Here is a 24,618-nt window from a genome sequence, read left to right on the forward strand (position 1 = left end):
AAGTGCTCTGTTGTTTTCCATCTGCAGGCCATGTTCATAGAACACTTTGGAAAGTCAGTAGAAAATAATAGTGCTCAAGAAGAAGAAAGGACTGAGAATTTTCCACAAACTTCTGAAACTCCTTTATTTCTAAGATCTCTAGAAATACTGAAGACACCTGAATCTGTGGAGAAACTGCAGTTCCCTAAAAGCCCCTTTTTTGAAACGTATGATTTTTATTAATAATTCTACTTGAATTATTTATTCATTGAGTTTTAAGTAACTTATAGGAGTAGTAAAATATCTGTTTATTTAGAACTTGAGGAAGTTTTAGTATTTCAGTCATGAAAACAAGAGAGAGAGACCATGTACCCATGCACTGATTTGTATAGTTGTTATTGTTCTGCTATTCTTGATTCACAGACTCTCCTCCATGTTTTTAGTTTGTTTGGGGGTTGTTGTTAAAATAGAAGATGATATAGATCCTGAGTATCCAGTGTGATAATATTTAGATTTCAGACATTACAAAGGTAAAAAATGTGGAAAAATTAAAAGTCAAACTTAAGAAGTACTGATACATATAGTAGTTGTAAACTACTTATTGAGTAATGTTTCAACAGTTTTCCATGTGTAGTGTTTGAAGCAAGAATTCTCATATCTTAAGACTTAAGTGTCTCTAATATAAATATACAACGTTGGAAACTACTGATAGAGGGTTTGCAGCTAAGAAAGCATTGCTGCACTTAGTCTTTGCATTTGGTTTAGTCTGTTCCTTAATACTGAATCCTAAGTTCCCCTTAGACCTAAATCAGATTTTTGCTTCATCAGATGTCTCTTACCTGTGTTCTACTTTTGTATTTTAAATTGCTAGTAAGAATTTTATGTATGAATGCCATGATTTTGACTCAAGCAAAATGTATTCAAATCCTAAAATTGTGAATGAATGTTCTATTATATACTAAAACTCTGTGGGTGAGAACATTATGATCTCTAAAGGTATGTGATTTATTTATGATCATAGAGATTACTGTGGCAGTATTGTCAGTATAGTATATTGCATATTGTCTTGTTATTTATTCCAGATCATTTATAATTTATCTTCTGTCATATAAAACTCTGTAAAACATGCTTTGTGACTAGCTTTCAAGATCCTGAAGACACTGTCAGAGATAAGAGCTTGGATTTTGAATGTGAATTCCCACATCTAAATTTCAACTTTGGCATTCACTGTTTTTTTAAGCAAATCACTTAACATTTCTAAACTTCAAAATTATTTGCTGTAAAAGGAAAGTGATAACAATACCTTGTTTTGATGGACTGTTTCAAGAAGTAGATTACTTTTATGTAAGCACCTACAATAGTACTGACAGCGCTTCTCAGTAAGAGTGCACAGGTACTATCTCGGGATTGATTTTTATATTCCCTATTCAAACCATCCTTTTTCCATAAATTTGCCACTTTAGAACCCACCTCCGGTCTTTCTTTACAAATTCTTATTTGTATGGCATTGCTTATAGTGATTCCCAGCCTGCATTGTTTAGTAATACATTTATAACATTTTGGTGATTTTTAAAATCTTTCTGTAACAGAACTAGAAATGTACCTGAAGGACAAAAACAAAAAGATTCTCCTGGATTTTCATTTCTTATGAGTTATACTCCTAGAACACCTGGACTGAATTTATTTGATTCTTCTGTATCTGATTCAGAAATCTCATCAGATCAGGTAAAGTGATTTATTTCTAAAAATTGTACATCAGAGCTTTAGGCAGTTTTAATCTTTAGTACCAAACTTTCTTGGGACTGAATATTTACAGAGGCAACTTTTTAAAAAATGCTATGGATATAATTCAGTGGTATAGTGCTTGACTAGTGTCCTTGAGACCTGGGTTCTACCTCCAGCATGGAAAAAAGTTCTGAATATTGTTAGTATAGGAAAAAAATCCCTATTACCTTTTCATTCATAACTTCAGACAACCCAGATTCACATTTCTTTATTAAAAGAAAATCTTGAGGCCAGAGAGATGATTCAGCAGGTAAGATCACTTGCTGCCCTTCAGAGGACCTGAGTTCAGTTTCTAGCACCTATGCAGGCTGTTCATAACCACCTGAAACTCCAGTTCAGGGGTGCCAACGGCCTCTGCCAGACTCCAAGGGCATCTGGTGCACACATACACACATATACACAGAAATACATGTCAATAAAAATAAATCTTAAGAGGAAAAAACCTCTGGCCGGGATATGGCTCACATAATGGTCGAGTGCTTGCCTACCATTCATGAGGTCCTGAGCTTGATTTCCAGCACCCAAATCAAATTAAATAAAAAGAAAAACAAGATGGGGATAATCTAAATTATAGGTAAAGGCAGAGTAAAATGAATTTTGTCTTACAACTAATGTGTACACATTTTCAGGGTAAAAATAAACTACATGTTATCATTTAATTCATAATACTATTGTGTTATATTAGTGTTTTCAGTTATGTACATACGTGGCAACACTTTGATAAGTTAATTTTAAAAGACCTGAAGGATTTGTACCAGTGTTACTACTTTTCAGTGATGCAAATCGCTATAAACTACTCACTTCTAAACTTAGCAATTAAAGTCAATATTAACTCAAACTTTAGTAGGAATAAGCAATAAAATATAGTAGTTAAAATTAGACATGGACTCCTATTCAGTATTTGGACATGTAGAGTGTATGAAGTTGGTGCAAATAATTCAGTTTTCTTATCTGTAAAATAGAAATAATGACAGTGGCTGCCATAGAGTTTATGAATATTAAATGAGTATATACACATAAAGTATTTTCAAAAGTATCATGTATTAATGCTATGTAGCACAAACATAAATATTTTCTTGTTATTGCTCATTTAAATAACCATACCTAGCATTTTATGTGGCTTAAATTTTTGTTACAATATATTAAATTGAAAAAATTACAAATTTATTGATACAAGATATAGTATTATACATTTTATAGTATTTAATGTGTTTATCTTTGTTGCTATTTATACATTTATTTCATAAGCAAGTAATTTCTTTTTCTTTTTTTTTTGTGAGACAGGGTTTCTCTGTATTGTTTTGGAGGCTGTCGGTCGAGCCCAGCCTCGAACTCACAGAGATCCGCCTGCCTCTGCCTCCCGAGTGCTGGGATTAAAGGCATGTGCCACCACCGCCCGGTTTAAGCAAGTAATTTCTAAAAGGGATGTCTAGACATGAAAAAACAGACCACAAGAACTAAATTATTTTTTACAATAGTAGCATGGATTTAAATATATATATAACTTTATCAGGAAGCATAGACATTTTGAATAAATAAAACTATAAAACTGCAGGGTGGTCTACAAGAACTAGTTCCAGGACAGCCTTCAAAGCCACAGAGAAACCCTGCCTCAAGAAACCAAAAAAAAACAAAAAACAAAAAACAAAAAAAGAAAGCTATAAAACCATTGAAAAATTATTGAATGCATAAATACATGAGGTATTTACATAGGAAGAAATATTATGAAAATCTATTTCTTTTCAGTGCAATTTAAATGTAATCATAACATAATTGAAATATTGATAAATTAGCTGGGTGGTGGTGGCACATAACTTTAATCCCAGCACTCAGAAGCAGAGGCAGGAGGATCTCTGAGTTTGAGGACAGTCTGATCTTTGGAATGAGTTCCAGGACAGCCAGGGCTACACAGAGAAACTCTGTCTTGAAAAATCAAAGAAAAGAAAAAAAAAAAGAGAGAGAGAGACATATGTCAATATAAAGCTGATGATAGATTGAAAATTAATAGATGTAAAATTATATTTCATGAAAATTCTAAGATGGCCATAGTAGCTATATTATCACTTGGGGTGCCCTTCATGATAAAGACATTGCTAGAAATAAAAGATAATTTATAAAAAAAGTTCAACGCACAAGGAAGATACAACATTCACAAATATGGTTTATGTCTAGTGACAGCTTTACAACATGTAACATTGAGCTATGTTATTGAGCTTAGTGGTGGAGTCTTTGCCTAGCCTTTATAATGCCTTGGGTTCAATTCCACACAGTAAAATTAATTGAGTTAATTGGATAATTGATGATTCAAATTTGCATAAGAGGTAAATAGATACACAACTATGGAGGTTTTATACTCCCTTATCTTAACAGTTGTTAAAATTAGACAACATAATAAACATGTACGATCTCTTTGGTCTCATTGACCTTGATGAACACCATATCCAAAACTCTTAAGTTCTCAATCTCTGATGGTATAATTACAAGATAGGCTGTGTTTTGGTTCATTAAATGAATCTTTATAAGTATAAAAGTATTGGAATCAGAGTATATTTTCTAACCACAATGAAATTAAATTGGAACTTACAAGATATGTAGAAAATACTAAACATTTAGGCTTTGAGGCATGAAAATAGTTATGAGAGAAATCAGAAAAGATTTTGAAATTACTTACTATGAAAATTGTAGGGTGGTAACACAACCATGAGAAAAGATGGCAGTTAAATAATTCAGTTATTAAGACAAATAATTAATAGAAAAGAATGGTCCAAAATTAATGATCTTTGGTTTTCTTTTGAAAAGATATAAAAAGAACAACAAAGCAAAGCAAATACAAAGTGAATGAAGAAATAAGAAACACTAGAAATCAATGAGCTGAAAAAAATCAAACAGAAAATTAAGAAAGCCAAAGTTGAGTCTTTGAAAATGATTAGCAAGACTGGCCAACTCTAGGTAGACTGTCAAAAAGAAAAAAGAAAAAAAAAAGACCACTTACCTCTATTAGAAATAAGTCATAAATATTGTGAAATATATTGGTGAAAGGAACTCATTCTACACATTAAAACAGTGGGTGAAGTGGCTCAACAATGAATTTAAAGCCTGATGCTTTCTTTGACCTGGGGCCCACATGGTGGAAGGAGAGAACCTCTTCCTACAAATTGTTCTCTTATCTCCACATACACAACATGGCACATGTGCACCTACATATGCACACACATAATAACTAAATGTAAAGAACTATATGAACTTGGTATTGTAAAGGCAGGATTGATCCAATAATCAGTGGTGTAGTCTTGAAAACAAAGAATTTAGAATGTTCTAAAGATGGGACCAGTAGATTTTAAGAATAAATTAGGAACTTATATTACACTACACCAGTATAACTTAACAGATGAATTAAATTAAATTTAGAAATATTAATCATAAAGTGTTCAGAAGAAATAGTGGGATGTTTCTCTGAGTGTAAATATTTTATGTATTGCTATCATCGAGTTATTAAGCTTTATTGATTGATTGATTGATTTCAGTGCTAGGAATCCAAACCTAGACCTCAGGAATGCTATAGACAAGCGCTCTACCACTGAGTCATGCCCTCCAGACCAATCCTTGTTTTAATATAATTAAATGACAAATTTATTCATCCAGTGCTAGAGATTAAACCAGGAACCTGTATGCTAAATAAGGAATCTAACACTGAGCTACATACCGAGCCCAAAATCTTGTAGAAAGTTACTGTCATATCTATTCTAATATTATATGCTAAAAGTACAGACCGTAGTGTAAAATATAAATGCTACATATACTGTTCTTTTGATTTCACAAGTAGTAGTTAATGGAAATTATTTTCCAGTTTAATGAACATTACTCTCCAGGAAACCTAAATCCTTCTTCATCACAACAAGAAATTGGTAAGTGGTTTGAAATTTTCTACATATAAAAAAAATGTTACTTCTCCTCAATGGTGCTTGGTTTACTTCCAATTGATTTTTCAGATACTTGGTTTATTTATTTAAAACTACTTATTTCTAGACAGTGTTAACTAAGGAGACAGTGCTGCAATCTCATCGCACAGAAAGCAGTTAGTGACTGTTCTGAACTTTTTTTTTTTGAGACAGGGTTTCTCTTTGGCTTTGGAGGCTGTTCTGGACCTAGCTCTTGTAGACCAAGCTAGTCTCGAACTCAGAGACCTGCCTGCCTCTGCCTCCCGAGTACTGGAATTAAAGGTGTGCACCACCACTGCTAGGCTCTGTTCTGATCTTCTTTCCCATCCTCCTGCCCTTTCTTCCTCTTCCTTCTTCATTTTTTCAGTACTTAAACATCTTTCACAACTTGTCAACACTTGTTTCCTCCTGTATTACTACTGACTTCTCAGTTATCAAACATCATGGGTGTCTTGCATTTGTTATCATATTTAGTCCCTTTTAATAATTTAATATTAACTATCCCTATCTTTTTGGAAAAATTTATCTTTTTTTTGGTACATATTTTTTATTGGGTAGCCTTTCTTCTTTTATTCTTTGATTAGTCATATCTTTATATGTATATGTATTCCATTTGTTATAAGGGACTGCTTTTGGCTTTGGTGAAAGAATAGAAGACAAGAATTCAAGATGCTTATAGGACTTGTATTCTGTTGGGAAAGACAGAGACAGACAAATATCAATGTCTACTATATTAGTACACCAAATAGTTTGTAGACTTGAAGAGGTAGTCAGATTCCTGTTATAATTTTTAATGTATTTACTTTGTAGAAGGATGCAAAATATGAGATAACAGCACATACAGTGTCTTTTGTCTCATTGAAAGCCTGCCAGCTACTCAAGTAATAAGATTTCTTTTGCTACCTCATCCACATGGAACATGTCATGCTGCTATGGACAAGACGCATGCATGCAGGTGACCTTGACACACAAAAGCTACACTATTTGTCTCCCATCAGTCATTCATCCCACTCTAGTCATGAGGCTGAAGACCTGTATGCTAAATCATAGCTTCTCTAATTGAGGTGTATTTTTATACAGCACTGTTGGCTGGTACAGCATTCTACATTGCCCCTTGTCTTATATTTTCTAAGAAAATGGTATTGTGAGAAGTAAAACTCTTAATCATCCTTCCATGTGAGCCTGCCTCAGCCATGTCTTGAGTTAACCCTTATTATTGATCACAAATACTAGGAAGGAAAATAAACCAGAATAAGAAGACTAAGAAATTCCTGGTTTAGGAAAATGGTTGCTGTGCTACAAGGGCATTCAGAAACACATCATGGAAAGACATTTTAACACAGACATAAAAGAGATGGAGCTAGTAGCTGCTGGAAAAAGTATTCTAGACAAAAGAGTGAAAGGTCTTGACAGGGTAACATGCTTGGTATGTTTGGTGAAAAGTAGTTAAATTGTATGAGTAAAATGGAGAGAAAGGAGAATAGTGCAGAAAATAAATCAGAAGTGTGAGGAGGAACAAGGGTGCAACATTTTGATCATTAAAATCTTTGGATTTTCTTCTAAGTAAAATAGGAAGCTACCAGAGGGTTTTGAGCAAATGACTGAAATGATTGACAGGTTTTTTGTTTGTTTGTTTGAAGGATAAGTGTGGATTGCTATATGGAGAAAACACTGTATAAATGCATGCAAGGAGATGATTAACATGCATTAAATAATTAGCATGATTAAAATAATTAAAATGGAAACTGGTGATTGCTCCAACTCCTCCCACCCCCAACTCTGGGCCCTTATTTCTGACTGGCTAGTGATAAGCTATTTTTAGTAAGATATTTTTTGACACTAAAATCTCAGTGTATCTGAAATGAAAGCTAGTCTTCTGATATCCCTAATTGTATCTCCATTTTTCTGCTTGTCAAGATTCAGAGTATCAGTGATAATTTTAGCGTTTCTCTGTTGTTGTGACTAAATTCAACCAATCATCAAGTTTTATTGGTTCTTTTTTAGAAAATTCTTCTTTTTCTATTTTTTCTGAGAGTATTGTGTTTCTGATTCATAATCTTTCACATGGGATATTACAGTGAAATCTTAATTGATCTTTTCTCCTCAGCTTACAGATAACAGCTCCATGTTCCCTATGCGTAATGTTGACTAGACCATTTGCCATAGTCAGATACATAAGTGGCTCTCGTTGACTGTCATTTATGTATCATCTTCCTTTTCTAAATTTCAACTCCAGTGTAACATTGAAGCTCTTGTTAAAGGAGCTTTAAATTTTAAGTTTTTAAATGACCTGTGCTTTGGTCAGACTGAAGAGCATATCTCAAATGTACCCAGACATTTTTACCTGCTTGTTTCCTACAACCTTCAACTTCCATCTTTGTCTTTAAAGACTGACTTCTCTTCCATAAAACCTCTATTTCCACCCTCTACCTTCCACCTCCCCAAAAATCTCTCCTTCACTTTCCTGCACCTCTTCTTTTTAAAACAATGTTTATATTCTACATAATATCATTAAGTATCTATGAACAGATATAAAACGTCCTTCAGAACTTTGAAGGCAATGGGCTTTTTTAAGTATTTACTTTGAATTTCTCAGAGCACCTAAAATACTGCCTTATATAGTGATAGACTTTTATTTATAGAATGCTTAAGAATTTTATGAAGACTTCATAGGAACTTCTTAAATTAAAAAGAAAATAAAACTCATTTATGAAAGAGAAATTCAATGTTTTATTTCTTTCTGAGTTTGTATATTCTTGTCTAGGTCTCATGGTTATGAAATGAAAAATATAGTTAGGAAAGAATAAAATAAAAAGGGGAGTGGGGAGCGCAAATGTCTGCTAATCAGTCCTTCCTGACAGCCAGCACATTTGACATTGGTTACTTGCTTTATGCCACTTGTTTCAAATAAGCATCTGTATTGCTGAGATTTTAAATTGTTGAGTAATAGCTGATTTTAAAAATATTGAAAAATATTTTTGCTTTCACTTTCAAATAATTAATAATGAATGGAAATTGAAATAAAGAAAATCTATACATAAATTTGATTTATAAATTTTCTTTAAAAACAGTGGAAAACTCTCTTCACAGATTTGTCAAAGGTTTTGAACACTGCTATAAAACTATTGTGTAATTACTCAATAAATAATAGAAGGATAATATATTTTCCCCTTTAGTTATCACTAATTCTAAATGCTCCTTTACAATCATTCTGTACATGTTTTCCAAGTACCCTTATAAAGCAGTTTAAGTTATGTTCTATCTGTGCTCAAAAATACTTAATGGTTTCTTGTTAAGTATTTAATCCTATATTCTACAGTGAGGCATTCAGTAGTCTCAGCAAACTCATCTTCATTAATTCTTGTTTAATTCTTTGTCATTTTTTTGTGCAACCTGCTAAGTTGAATGGATTTATGTTACCCTACTATTCCCCATGCACATCAGTTTCTGGGCCTATGTGCTATTCTCTTTTTGAGATGTCTTTCCCTAATTCCTGTTATGTGTACAAGTTATTTACACACTTGAATTCAAATTATTTGTAAGTAGGGCTTAAGTTAGAGTGTACCTTTCCATAGTACCAAAGACAATGCCTTGTGTATATGAAGAATCCATTTAAGTGTCTGCTAAATAGAGAAGCGATACAGTGTTCGTCTATTTATTGTATGCAGTACTCTGTAATCTAGTAGATTAACTTTTATATAACATGAATACAATATTTTAATATTTATATTCTTCAGGAAATTTATTTGGAAAATCAGAAGGAGAAGATACCTTCACATTTTCCTTTCCCTCAGACTCTTCAACACATACATTTGGAGCTGGAAAAGATGACTTTAGTTTTCCATTTTCTTTTGAATAGGATCAAAATACAGTACCTTCCTCTTCCTCAAAAGATTTTTCATCATCACAAGCTAAAGCACAATTTATGTTTTTTTTAATTATTATTTTTGAACTATTTAATGCTCTTTAATAATGTAGAAAAATCTGTATTATCATTAAAATCTGTATTATCCTTTAAAGTAGTAATTAGTTACTACAGTTGAATTATTTGACTGAAGTTATTTAAATATTGAATATTTTATTTTTGTTTGTGACATTAACTAATCATTATTTTGATTTTGACTTTGTAAGCCCTATCAGACAGTCCTTCTACCTTAGAGACTTAGGTACTTTTTCCATTAATTTTTTTTATAATATTAAGTCCATTTATCCCTGGGATTTATGTTTTGGTCTGGTAGTATTTTAGTTATTTTGATAATAACAAGAATGCCTCCAAATTATCAGAAGACCTTTTAATGATAACTTTGCAAAATTAATATTTAGCAATTAAAAGTCTTGGAATCACTGGGTTTTATATATGCTTCATTATTGCAGGATGCAGAATGGAATTCTGATAGTAATCTTAAAAAAATAAAGTCAGTGACAGTAAAGGTTTATGTTATTTTCTTCTAAATGTAACAACAGTAAAATTCTAATTTTGTTAATTATGTTACTATGTCTTTAAGAAAGTGGAAAGTGAAATACCTGAAAATTGTATTGTTATATCTCTGGTTGTCCTGGCTTTGGTTAAACCTTTTTTGAAGAATAAAAAAATACTCTGTTTTCCATCTTCAACAAGGAGCATTTCATATTAACATATTTAGTTTTTATATTTATATTTTGTTTCATATTTGTATTTCATGTTTATATTATATTCCATATTTGTCAATTAGATATAGCTTAAATTAAGATATATAAAGTTTGATGAAATTATGTACATTGTTCAATATCTTAATGTGCTTTTTAAATTGACTTATCCAGTAATAAAGAGTATTACTCCGTATTTTCATGTGTAATTGCTGACATGTTTTTAACCCTTCACTTTTTTTTCCATATATCTGATCAAATTTCAGAGAATACCCACTTGGTTTCTCCTTGCTGCCAACAAGAAGTTCAAAGTCATTGTGGGAATCCTCACCCCTAGTCATTATTTAAAACTCAAATGCTTTCTAAAGCTATTTTCAAAATGTTTCAAGCTTGGACTCTCCCCCCCCAAAAATAATCCCTGTTATATGAGCAAAAAATTGTTTCTTACTATATTGTGGTGCATGTGCGTGGAATTATTCTCAACACACACAACAAAAATTGAGTGAAGGTCTGTCAGGTTCATTGTATGTCACAGTTTATTGAATTAAACCTTCCCAAAGACTTCAGGAGGCTGTTCTAACTAATGGTAGAATTTAAGACCACTTTAGACTATATATTTTAAATTATTTATTTATTTATTTATTTTGTATGAATGTTTGCTGGCATATATGTCACTACATGCCCTATGTCTGGTGCCTGCAAAAGTCAGAAGCAGGTGTCAGATTTCCCTTTAAGATTGTGATCCATCATGTGGGTGCTAGAAATTGAACCCAGGTCCTCTGGAAGAGTAATCAGTGTCTTCGTGCTATCTATCCAGACCCAAACTATATGCTTAATATAACATGTAGAGATTTATAGTTATATAAATACAAAATTAAGTAGCCATGAATGGAAATCCATTTTTTTAAAAAAATATTTTTTAGAAATTAGTTTTTCACCAGGCATAGTGGTGCATGCCTTTAATCCCAGCACCCAAGAGGCAAAAGCAAGTAGATCTCAGTGAACTCAAGGCCAGTCTGGTCTACAAAGCGAGTTCCAGAATTGTCAGGACTATTACACAAAGAAACTCTGTCTCGAAAAACAAAAACAAAAACAAAAAAAAGGTGAAGAGTTTTTCAAGACAGGATAATTGGTATGTGTGTGTGACAATGATCAAAGCACACTATATCCACAGATGAAAATGTCATAATGAAATTCATTTGTATAATTATATATACTTTAAAAATCCAGAGTTTTTTGTATCAGATACCTTTTTATGATATGATATAGATTTGATATGATAAAGATATTGACTTATGAGAAAGAAAAAAGAGTTGATTTTGGAAATTGTTTTAAGATACTCAAAATTTGTGTTAGCCTTGAGTAGAAATCTCATAGTTTATTTTTATTTTTTATTTTAATAATATGTAGTACACTGGTATGATTAAATTTATTTTAAGTCAATAAATGAAGCAAAATAAAATGGTGTTTTAAAAATATCTAAGGGCACATGTCATCTTGAGAACATATAGTTTAGTTTTACACTCAAGAATATGTAACGTGATTGAAAAGACAAAACACAGAAACTAACGAAAGAATACTACAATAAAATAATTATCTCTTGTTTTCATAGACTGTACTGATATGTTATAGAAAAGACATGAGTTTCTTAAAAAAGAATTAAGGTATGGACTGGAAAGCTTAAGGAATGATTCTTTGAAGAAGTAGGTTTTTAGTTAGGACTAAGATATGTAAATTATAAAATGTTCAAGAGTAACAATGCTGCTAAGCATGCATTTTAGTTAATAAGCTAATTCATTGAACACTGGGGATTCTTGTGAGATCATGACTGATGGAGGCCACTTGGAAATAATAGAAGGCAGACAGGCATCTCCAGAAGCAGAATTGTTCTTTTATCAGAACAGCTGAAGGACCACATCTCTCTGCAAGTGTAGAGACTGTGTGCATGTAGTACCAAGGGGTTTGGGTGTTTACAGAACGGAAAAGGGCATGGAAGTCTTGAAGTACGGTTTGGTGTGTGGATCTCCTTGTCAGAAACTTGCACAGTGTTATCAGTCAAGTTAACTTTTATGTCTGGAGTTTCTCAGTCCATCTGAGGCCTTCTGGAATTGGGTCCAGAATCTTACCCATGTAAGCTCTATTACTAAACTGTACCTACAGCTCTGAGTTGATGGCATTTATTTGTTTATTTATATATTTATTTGTTTACGTATCTATTTGTTGTGTTGAGTGGGTATTGTGATTGATACATAAATGTGAGTGCTCAGGTGTGTATGCCCATGCATGTGCAGATGACTTCCTCATGTCTGACTGAACCTGGAGCTCTCAGTTTTGGCTAGGCTGGATGGATGGCTACTGAGCTCCCAGGCTTCTCTTTGTCTTCTCCCTAAAATGTTAGAGTTACAGGCACATGCAGCCACACCCAGCTTTTTACGTGGGTGCTAGGAGTTTGAGCTTACATCCATCCCCATGCTTGCATAGCAAATGCTCTTGGTCACTGAGCTATTCCCTAGATCTCAGTTGATGGCATTTGGGCATTGAATCTGTTGTTGGCCAACTCTCATGACTGATGTTTAGCAGGCTTTTAATTAAATGCTTGATTAATAGAATTGAAGTAAATTGGAAAAGGAGACAATGAAAGCTATCTATGTAAGGGGAAAACAATAAAATAAAAAGTACTATGTATGAAGGAAAATAAATAGTCTTACTGGACTAAAGAAAAACAGGTAATTGAGTTTAATAGATATGGCAGAACTCATATTATGTATGTCATGATGGATTTGAAATTGAGGACAATAAAGAACTTGTATTTTAAATACCAGAAAGCAAGTGTCCAGAGCTGAAGACAGTAGCCCATCAGTGTTTGCCAAGCATGCATGAAGACTGAGTTTAATCCTCAGAGTCCACATGAAACCTCTAGTGCTTGTAAGCCCAGCACTAAGGATACAGAGATGGGAATCCTGAAGCTCATTGGCCAGCCAGTCTAGCATAATAGGTAAGTCCCAGGGAAAGAATAGATCCCATCTCAAAACAAAACAAAACAAAAAACAAAGTGAGGGGTATCTGAAGAACAATATCCAAGGTTGACCTCTTACTTCACATTTGGATATACACACTCACAAAAAGGAATAACCAAGGAAGTTAAACTGGCCATGTAGTCAGTGTTGAGAGAACGTAGGGATAAACCACTTAGAATGCAGTTGCAATTGTCTGGGTACATGGGCATCATAACTAATTGTCCTGTGGTTTAATTCTGCTGGCACCAAAATTAGAAAACTATCTTACTTAAAAGAAATAAATACGATTGACTAAATGTCATGTTTTTGCAGGTTGTGTTCTACTTAAGTATCAGGCCATTCATACATAGCAGGAGCATGTGCGGTGCAGTGTTTCTAATTGGAAAACGGCTGTTTGTACAGGTGTGCTTGCTCATATATGCAGATACCTGTGGAAGCTAGAACTTAGCGTTAGGTATCTTCCCATATCATTGTCCACATAAGATAGATTTCAGAAAGGAAAGTTTCCTTTTGAGAAAAATCTGGTGTTGTCTTCAAATTGCAAACTTGCCTCCATTTTTCTTTTCTGTTTTGAGATTGGGTCTTACATAGGCCAGATTGGCCTTGAATTTGGTATTTAGCTAAGGATGATCTTGAACTCCTGATCGTCCTATTTCCAACTCCCAAATACTGAGAATATAGGCCACCTCTTCCAATGACTGTCCCCATTTTTAGTCTGTAAAATTTCAGAGACATGGGTTCAAATTCCAGAGTCCGTTAATACATTTGGGAGAAAATAATCGCTGCATATCTAATTTTTCTTTTCTGCTTAAAAAAAAAAAGACAGGGTTTCTCTGTCTAGCTCTGGCTGGAAATTGCTCTGGATTTCTCTCTCTAGCTCTGGCTGGAAATTGCTCTGTAGACCAGGCTGGCCTCAAACTCAGAGATCTGCCTGTCTCTGCCTCCCACGTGCTGGAATTAAAGGCGTGCAGATATCTAATTTTGTTTAAGGAAAAAACTATTTTAATAGAATCAGGTGCCTTAGGTAGGGTTTCTGTTACTGTGAAGGAACAGCATGACCATGGCAACCCTTATAAAGGAAAACGTTAAATTAGTATGGCTCACTTACAATGTTATGGGTTCAGTCCACTAATAATATCTGGCTGGAATATGTTAGCATGCTGGAAGACATGGTACTGGAGCTGAGAGTACAAAGACCACCCACCCAGTGATACACTTCCTCTAACAAAACCACACCTACTCCAACAAGGCCACATCTCCTAATAGAGCAACTTCCTTTGGAGACCATTTTCTTTCAAACCACAACATTGGGCTAATCTTGTCTCTGCCTAGGAAAGATTTTATAATATAAGAGTACTACTCCAAAAGTAGCCAAGACTCACATTCTCAAAGCACATGTGTATTTAAGCATACAGAAGCTTCTGTGATATCACTGCTGGAGGAACACATACACAGACACACACACACAAACACAACACGCCTCTACCAGTGTACATGTTTTATCAGTGTACACTGATAAAAATGAAACATTTATAAAGTAATTCAGCAACATGATTCATTTTGTGGGTGTGGTTTGGACACTGTTCTCATGTTAAATCCTGAGGGTCCATATACTGAAGGCTCAGTCTCTAGGAAGTCACTATAGAAGGTGATACAAGTTTTATGAGTGGAAAGTTATTGGGTCATTGTGACATAATGGATTGTAGGACCCTGCTACCCTATCTCCATACTTTTGATCAAATATGACCATTTGCAGACAGTCAGTGATAACACACACCTTTAATCCCAGCACTTGGGAGGCAGGGGCAGGTGGATCTATGTGAGTTTGAGGCCAGCCTGGTCTACAGAGTAAGTGCCAGGACAAGCTCTAAAGATACCCAGAGAAAACCTGTCTCAAAGAAAAAAAGAAAGAAAAAGAAAATTCCCATTGCATCTATATGTACTTCTGCATGGTGTGCTCATCTGCCTCACTCACCAGAGAATGAAACAGTTCTCTTACGTTCTGAGCTTGATAGTGGAACCTCTAAAATGTGATCAATAATTTCCTCCGAGTTAGCTGTTTCAGGTATTCTGAGTGGCAAGAGACACCTGATTAGTTTTTCTAATTTGTAACTGCTTTTTATGCTAGTCTGAAATCTGGATGTCATTGTCTACCATGTATAAATATTGTCTTGTTCTGAGGATTCAGAAAGCAAAGCCAACCTTAAGCTATAGAGATCAGGTAATGGTGATACACACCTTTAATCCCAGCAGCCAGAAGCTAGGAGGTAGTGGTACACACCTTTAATCCTAGGACTCAGGTTTAAGAGGTAGACAGATCTCTGTTAGTCCAAGGCCACCCAGATCTACACAAGATTGATCTAGCCCTAAAGAGAAACATCTCACACATCTGAGCACTACAGAAACAGAGGTGAGAATATCACACAAAGATGATCTCAGCACTTGGGATCACACGCCTTTAATCCCAGCACTAGAGGGGTATAAAAGATAGGAGCAGGGTTTTCAGTAGTCAGTATCAGGATTCGTTCTCCAACGATCACTTTAGAATCGAGCAGTTTCAGAGGAGCCTGGGTAACATAATAGGACCTGATCACTTAAACGATGGTGGTGTCACACACCCTTAATCCTAGTGCTCTGAGCACTACAGAGACAGAGGTGAGGATATCTCTTTGGCTCTCTCTTGGAGTTCAAGGCCAGCCTGGCTTGCATAGTGAGTTCCTGGCTGGCAGGGCTACATAAATGAGATCCTCACATTAAAAAAAAAGTTAATTATATTTTAAAAATATCTTCACAGAAAAAAAATAAGAGAGGTATTTGGTCATTGGTTACCATATCCAGTTTTTAAAAAATGATCCAACATAGCTGGCATCTCCAGATTTCTCTCTGTTCTACCTACACATGTCCTTTCTGTATATGAAATCTCTTAGCTTCCCTTTTATAAGAGTGTATGCAGTGGCTTTAAGATCTGCTTGATAATGATTCAGACTGTCACCCCAGCTCTCGGTCCTCAACTTAGTAACATTCACAGATTCCAGGAAATAGGTTATGTATATTTCCGGGAAGGGACCCAGTTTTCAGCCTAGATCACAGTATCTTTTGATCCTCAGTCTTGTCAAAATAAATGTTTCCCACTATCTTTACTTGTATCCTTGTCTCCATTACATTTTGAGCATGATTACATCATTGACTTATGGTTGGATGGATTCTTTTATGGTCATCTACATTCCACCTTGTCTACCCAATTTCCTGTTTGCTTTTAAGGTTTTTTATATATGTTTGTCATTCTGCTTGTCAGCCTTAACTTTTAATAAATGAGCCATCTCTCCAGTCCTATTTTCTAAGATTTATTTTTATTTTATCCTTATTAATATTTTGCTTGCATGTATGTGTGTGTCACATGTGTGCCTGTGGAGGCCAGAAATATCATTGGATCCCCTAGAACTGTAGTTACAGACAGTTGTGAGCTGCCATGAAGTACTGGAAGCCCAATCTGGTGCTCTAAAAGAGCAACAATTGCTCCTAACCACTGAGCCATCTGGCCAGTCTGTTTTATAATTTTATATACGAGTAACGAGCCTGCAGTGTTTGAGACTATGGCGCTACACTACTTCACAACGCTCCGAGGCGAAGGGCTAAGGATGTAAATGAAAACAAAGACAGTGGCTTATTCTCACAAGGAGAATGGCGTTTATTTTAACAAGTGTGGAGCCTTATATACCAAAGGCAGGTATGGTGGAAAACCCACCAAGGTCAGAAAAGGGTGGTCCAAAAACAGGAATTAGCATTTAGACAATAAGGATGGACAGAAAACAGGAACTTGCACGCAGGCCTTGCTGGGAGGAGGGGACGAGAAGTGTTTTGCTAAAAGCTCCTAGTCACAGCAGTCAGCAGACCTTTGTGACATATAGTTTCACAGATTTTGACAAAGAACGATGTGTCTACTCACACGGTACCACACAAAACAGTTCCATCACCATCAAATCCCCTAGTCCCATTTTAGTCAACTCTTCTTTCTATTTCTGATGCCTGGAAACCACAGATCTGTTTTATGTTTCTTTAGTTTTGTCTTTTCCAGAATGTCATAATAGAAATATAGAATCTGTATCCTTCAGGGTCTGGCTTCTTTCATATAAGAAAATGCATTTACGCTTTACCTACAATACTGCATAGTAATAGTTCATTTTTATTGCTAGATATAGTCCACTGTATGTTTATAGTATAGCTTGTCTGTTGATGGGGAAGGGGGTGTAGGAGAACCTGTGGCCAGCCTACCCACGCCGAAGTGGTCCTGCCCAGGTACCCAAGCCAGCCCGCATGTGCAGTCACTTCCTCCCTGAGCCAGGCCTGCCTCTGTGCTGAGAGACTGCTAATGCAGAGACGCCTGACCAGAGACCAGTGAGGAAGGGACAACACAGCAGAGTCAGCCGCCTGAGCCAATAGGACCTTAGGAGGGGCTATAAAGGCAGGTCTAGCTGCGGCATGCTCTGCTACCCACTGATTCCTAATGCCTGCCCCTCTCTCTCTCTCTCTCTCTCTCTCTCTCTCTCTCTCTCTCTCTCTCTCTCTCTCTCTGTCTCTCTGTCTCTCTGTCTCTCTGTCTCTCTGTCTCTCTGTCTCTCTGCCCCCCCCACATGGTTTCTCTGTGTAGATTTGTAGACAGGCTGGCCTCGAACTCACAGAGGCCTGCCTCTGCCTCCCGAGTGTGCTGTCTTTTGTAACTCTCAATGATTATAAATAAAACTATAAATATTCTTGTTCAGGATTTCTGTTGATAACTTAGTGTATGTGTGCTAGACACTGATCATCAACTGGGCAACATATGAACAGATACTTGTTTCTAGAAGCTCACCATCAGCTAGGAAGCTTATAAACAGATACTTGTTTCTCATAGCCTTGGAGGCTGGGAAGACCTCCATGGGGAGAATTGGTGTCTGGTAGAGGTTGGCCTTCTAGTCATGTGTGATCCATTTTAGCTATGCCATCACATGGTAGAGAAGGTCTGTCTCCTTCAGAAGGACTCTAATCTGATGAGAGCCCTCGTTCCCTATCAGCTTGGGGGTTAAGATGTCAGTATGTGGAATTTACAGGGATGTAAGCCTTCTAAGCAATGAGTGTTTCTTTCACATCCAAGTGCCCAGGGGTGTCCTCTAAAGTGATGGTATCAGTTTGTGTTCCCTCCAGCACTGTGTGGGCATTCCAGCCTTGACAGCACTTAGTATCATCTACTTTAAATGCTTTTGATGCTGTTTGACTAGCTGTGGTGTTGCATGCGGAGCAAGAAAACTGAAGCAGCAAGGTCACGTGCTTCAGGCCAGCCTGGGCTACATACTGACTTCAAGACGTAATTTGCCGAGAATTTTTATTTCGAATGACTTTGAAGTTTCTTTTTTTGTATCAATCCAATGCCTCCAGCCCCCCCCCCCCCGCCCTTTTAAAATCTTTTATCAATAGTGACATTGACTTTTTTTTGTTTTGTTTTTAGACATGGGATGTCTGCCATAGTCCTGCTGTCCGGTAACTTGCTATGTAGATCAGTCTGGCCTTGAACTCACAGAGATCCACCTGCCTCTGGCTTCCAAGCTCAGCTGAAATTTCTTTTTAATGTTGAGGGCATTACAAGTTTATTGTTTGTTTGTTTGTTTTTCGAGACAGGGTTTCTCTGTATTGTTTTTTGGACCATGTCCTGGAACTCGCTCGGTAGACCAGGCTGGTCTCGAACTCACAGAGATCCGCCTGCCTCTGCCTCCCGAGTGCTGGGATTAAAGGCATGCACCACTAACACCTGGCTCTAAAAGTTTATTATTGTTACCACATGAAAATTTAGATTCTGGTTTAGTTGATTTTATCAATTTTTTTATTTTTAATTTCATGAATTTATAATCATCATTTCCCACCTTCTCTTTCTTTGTTTTAGGTTTAATTTTTTCTCTTGCTTTAGTTTCTTATAAATTTTGTTTTGATAGAGAGTCTCACTCGGCAGCCCTGGCTCACCTAGAACTCATTATGTAGATCAGGCTCTCCTGGAACTCAGAGATCTGCCTGTGTCTTCAAAATCTTATAGGAAGCTAATTGTTTGAGAGCATTCTCTAGTTCTAATAATTGAATAATTGTTGGTGTGTTCTCTACTAGATTGTGCTATGGATTTTCTTCTTGGTACTACTTTAGCTGTATCTATATATACTCTCTGTATGTTTTAAGTACTGCTTGATCAAATCTTAGTATTCTTATTTTCATATGAAAGTGTTTAAGGGTGAGAGTAACTCAGATGGCCGAGTAGATGGCTCATAGTTAAGAGCATTGGTTGCTTTTCCAGAGGATCTGGGTTCAATCCTCACATCTATGTAGCAGTTCATCATTATCTGTAACTCCAGTTTCAGGGGATCTGACATCCTCTTCTGATCTCACAGACACCCAGGCACACCCATGGACACCTATATGCAGGCAAAATACTCATACACATAAAATAAAAATAATAATTAAAGTATGCTTACATTTCCTTTGGGACCACCCATGACTCTTATTTAAAGGCTTATTGTTTATTTTCATATTATTGGGAGATTCTTCAGGGATCCATCTGTCATTGGTCTCAAGTTTAAATTCATTATGACCCAAAGAATACTTTGTACGACTTGTTTCTTTTGATATTTGTAGGAGGAAGTCTGTATGCCGCCATTAAACATGTGACTTATTAGAGGCGCATACAGATGAGGTAATAAAAGGGCGGTTTACCACACCACTAACCACACCCACTTTAGGCAGGACTAAAGACTTATACGTACGTAGGCGGAACTACGTCACTAGCCAGGCCCACTTTTGGGCATGGCTAGGGGGCGTTACGGGGGAAGGTATAAAAGACAGTACACAGGAAGTCTCGGTCTCTTTTCCCGGAGTTCGGCTTCCGGTCTGGCAGCGGAAAACTGCTTGGCTCCTCTGGGTTGCTTGTTTGGTATCTTGTGAGTAATTTCTACAATAAATACTTAGTTTTACTTTCAGTAATTGTGTGTCGCCTATCGTTACAGCGTCCTTTGGAGCATACAGATATTTGTTAAGGATTGTTTTATAGTGCAGAATATAGAGTGTATTGGTGAATGTAGCAGGTACACTTAAGAAGAAAGTCCTTGGGTGTAGTGTCACACACCTTTAATCCCAGCACGCTAGAAGTAGTCAGGAGAAGCTCTGTAAGTTTGAGGCTAGCCTGGTCTACACAGTGAGTGCCTGGCCTTCCAGGGCTACAAAATGAGATTCTGTACCCAAAATAAATAAATAAATAAATATATATATATATATATATATATATATATATGAGAGAGAGAGAGAGAGAGAGACACTTTTAAATGGGAGATAGAAAAAAAAGTATATCCTTTTATAAAGTCGCCAGAATAATAGGCCAGTGACCTTGAAGATAACTACAGAGATTATGCCAACTGACGTGCAAAGCCCACTGCTGAGCCCATCAGAGGCAGTTTTCTTTGTTACTGTGTTCTACCCTTATTAACACTTTCCTGGAGTCTTTCCAAAGGTTTCAGTTTCTTCTCTGAAGTCGTCGATTCGATCTTGAGCGTTGTCTGTATTTTAGATGATAGTCCTAGCACCCTAATCATTGCATATTTAATTTTCTTAACAATTCCAATGGCTGTGTCAAAACTGATTCTGATATTTGCTTGTTAGATATTTGGCAAGATATGTCTTATTAGCATTTTCCAGTGTGTAACAAGGTATTATTGACTGCATTTACCATGTTGTACATGTTGTACTAATAGTTGCTTCCTTCCGGTGATATTTTGTTTATGATCCAGCAAATAAAGTTTGCCTATAGATCAGCATGCAAAGCTTGCCGAACTAGTTAGTCATAGAAGCCAGGCCATGGTGGCACACTCCTTTAATTCCAGCACTCCGGAGACAGAGGCAGATGGAACTCTATGAGTTCAAGGCCACCCTGGGCTACAATGGATTGAATCTGTCTAAAAGAGAAAGAGCTCACACAAAGTTGATCCCAGAAGTTGGGATCACACCCCTTTAATCCCAGCACTAGGGAGGTGGAGATAGGAAGGGATATGGCTGGGCAGAGAGAAGAACATATGGCTCGAGGAGACAAGAGAGAGATGCGGTCTGAGGATACAGTCTGAGGACAGGATCACCCCTTTGGTCTGAGCATTGGGAGAGGAAAGAATTCTCTAGTGGCTACCTCTTTGCTCCTCTGATCTTTCAGCTTTCTCCCCTACCCCCACCCTCAGTATCTGACTGCAGGTTTTTATTATTATGAACTATTAGAATTCTTGCTACACTTCCTCCCACTTAATTGAAACCTTAGCCAGCATCTCTCAATCTCCCCTACTTTGTTCCTCCTTGGCAGCCACCGTTCCGTTCAGTTTCTATGACTTCAATGTTTGTCTTCAACCTTCTATGAGTAAGAGAAAGATTCTCCAGGTGTCTTGTCTCTATGTACCTAGTTCATTTTCCTTAGCACATTGCCCTCCAGTTGTCACAAATAGAAAAGATCTCTTTTAAGCATACCACTGTGCGTGCCATGCTTGCTTTATCCATCCAAATCACTAAACACAGTGTTCACGTCTTGTCTATTGATGACAGTGCTGCAATCGAAGTTTTCTGCCAATGTATTTTCAATGCTGATTTTACTTTCCTTATACATTTCTAGTGTGTAGTTCTACTTTTAACTTTTTGGTTTTTTGTTTTGTTTTGTTTTGTTTTGAGACAGGGTTTCTGTGTAGCTTTGGAGGCTGTCCTGGAACTCTGTAAATCAGGCTGGCCTCAAACTCATAGATATCTGCCTGCTTCTACTTCCTGAGTTCTGGGATTAAAGGTGTACACCATCATCATCACCTCCACCACCATCCCCGGCTTATTTTTAACTTTTAAAAGTTCTTTCTTAACTATTTCCCATAAGGTTCATACCACCCTACATGCACACCAACGCGGACACAAGTTCTCTTTTCTCCATGCCTTTGCCAACACTTGTTACCTTTTGTCTTTTGGTAATAGTCAGGTTGGAGCAGCCTTGGATGACCTGGAGTCTGGAATTGTGAGTGCTGCCCTGGTCCTGGGGAGAACATGAATACTGGAATCAAAAGAATGGACCTTGAACCTGAGGCAGCCCAGGTTGCCTGGCATTGGGGTAGGTCTGTAGCTCAGGCCCTTGGAGTCTGGAATGAAGCACGGGGGTTGTCAAATTAGCCTGGAACCAGGCTTCACTGAAGTGCACTTGGAGCTGTCAAAAAGTTGAATGGTCTCTATGACCTCTTTCTTCTGTACTCTCCTGGATTCTTTATCTCTGTTGAAACTCTTACACTGGAGTACGTTTACTCAAATTGGATGAACCTTCTTTAGAGTTCCCAAACCGCATGGTCACTAACGATGCAGAGACCTCGATTGTAGTTGGGTTCTTGACTCCGTAGAGTATTAAGGCAATTCACTGTTTAACTGAATTTTTCCCTCAATATCCGGCTAGATCTTTTTTTTGTTTGTTTGTTTGTTTGTTTTTTTCGAGACAGGGTTTCTCTGTATTGTTTTGGAGGCTGTCCTGGAACTCGCTCTGTAGACCAGGCTGGCCTCGAACTCACTGAGATCCGCCTGCCTCTGCCTCCCGAGTGCTGGGATTAAAGGCGTGGCGCCACCAATGCTCGGCTCGGCTAGATCTTAAGCAGTGTAAATTATATTGCTTTAAAGCTCGGGAATAAGATCTGCTTGTGTGTTGTAACATCAGTGCACTTCGCTGACTCAGGAAATGAGATGTAAATGCTATTGACAGAGTAGCTTGGGATGTGTGACTCCACATTGCCAAAAGCTAAGCCTCCACTACCCTGCCGACCCAGGGCTGCAAATCCTTTTGATGAGTGGAAATATAAAGTTTTATTTGTTTGTTTGTTTATTTCAGTTGAAGAGGATTTCAGGTGCTAGAGGCATGGTTATGTGTATGTGTGGACAACCCCAGAACCCCGGGTGTTGTTCCTCAGGTTGGCCCATTCCCCTCCCCCATTTCCTTCCTTCCTTCTTCAGACAGGGTCTCTCACTGCCCTGGAGTTCACCTCAAAGCCTAGGCTCACTGGCCACTGAGCCTGGTTGCAGCTCAGTGGTGCTGATGCTGCAGTGCACGCCTCCATGCCCAGCCCCTTTGATAATGTGGCTTCTGTCCTCCCAGCCCTGGTTATCTTTAAACAGTCTCACTACGTAGTCCAAGGTGCCTCGAACTTGCAATCCTTCTGCCTCTGCTTCCTGAGCAGGGATTCAGGCATGTGCCACCACTCCCGGTAAGCTTTCTGACCTTTTGAAGGAATGGATGAGCACTGGTACGTACCTAAAAGACAGTAAGGCTGGCATGTTGATGCTTTCCATTTGGATTTCAGTTGCCGCCATGTGACCTGCCTCAGAGGCTCAAAGGCTCATTTAGAAACCTCTCCGTCGCCTCGCTTTATATTTTGCTCCTGATTTCTCCAAGGCTGACACGAGTCACATGTAATCAAATCTGTATTCCTGGTGGACAAGCCTTGTCGTAATAGCCTCTGACTCACCACCACGTTGTCTTCAGCTCAGCAGTTCCTTCTAGAAAATCATGTTTTTGTACGGCATGCTCAATGCTCTCAGCGAACCACGCACCCTATTATCTAAAACAATTAAAAGCATACATGCTTATGTATAACTCACGTTCAACTGTGTCAAGACATAAATACATACGAAGATCCAAATGAAAAATGCCAACAATAAATGACTCTCTGTGATGTTACTGTTTTTATTTATTTATTTTTATGCAATCACTCATACTAGGCAAACACTGTGTCACTGAGTTACTTTTTACTTCTGTGTTTAGCTTTAAAATATAAATGAAACTTTACTGTTCTTGCATTCATACTGTATTATATTTCTGTATTATATTACATAAAAGAATGTTTTCAATAGAAAATATAATTACTTAAAGAAAACTTTAACTCCTTCCAATAACTTTTTATTGTGGTAAAATGTACACAAAGTAAAATTTACCATCTTAACCACCTTAGTCCCTTCTTATCTGTAGGTTTCATTTTTCATGTTTTCAGTTAACTGCAGTCAACCATAGCTAAAAATATTAAATGGAAATTCCATAAACAGCCAGTAGACTTTAAGTGGCTGAGTCCTGTTCTGAGCGGCTGGAATGTCACCACACCTGGTTCCGCCTCACCAGGATGAGTCATTCCTTGTCCAGCGTATCCACTCTAGGCACCCTGTCCTAGTCCGTTTCCTTAGGGAGGGAGGGCTGGCAGCCACACAATGTTATAATACAC

The 24,618-nt window shown here is 36.9% G+C and overlaps 1 protein-coding gene and 1 long non-coding RNA gene across 2 annotated transcripts in view; both read left to right on the forward strand.

Annotated features, from left to right (window-relative positions):
- CUNH14orf39 (chromosome unknown C14orf39 homolog) overlaps positions 1 to 9,616 on the forward strand; it is a 32,515-nt gene extending 22,899 nt beyond the window's left edge. The window contains exons 14-17 of the mRNA XM_040743373.1: positions 28 to 206; positions 1,569 to 1,704; positions 5,612 to 5,669; positions 9,440 to 9,616. Coding sequence (XP_040599307.1) covers positions 28 to 206; positions 1,569 to 1,704; positions 5,612 to 5,669; positions 9,440 to 9,561 — 495 coding nt within the window. The 3' untranslated portion in view covers positions 9,562 to 9,616. The remainder of the gene's footprint in view (positions 1 to 27; positions 207 to 1,568; positions 1,705 to 5,611; positions 5,670 to 9,439) is intronic.
- Positions 9,617 to 20,250: 10,634 nt separating this feature from the next.
- LOC121139478 lies at positions 20,251 to 24,279 on the forward strand. Its single transcript, XR_005876431.1, has 3 exons — positions 20,251 to 20,298; positions 22,346 to 22,478; positions 23,707 to 24,279. It is a non-coding gene; the product is annotated as an uncharacterized LOC121139478 (long non-coding RNA).
- Positions 24,280 to 24,618: the final 339 nt, after the last annotated feature.

The sequence above is a fragment of the Mesocricetus auratus genome, unplaced genomic scaffold (genome assembly GCF_017639785.1).
Source record: "Mesocricetus auratus isolate SY011 unplaced genomic scaffold, BCM_Maur_2.0 Super-Scaffold_15014, whole genome shotgun sequence".
NCBI lineage: Eukaryota > Metazoa > Chordata > Mammalia > Rodentia > Cricetidae > Mesocricetus > Mesocricetus auratus.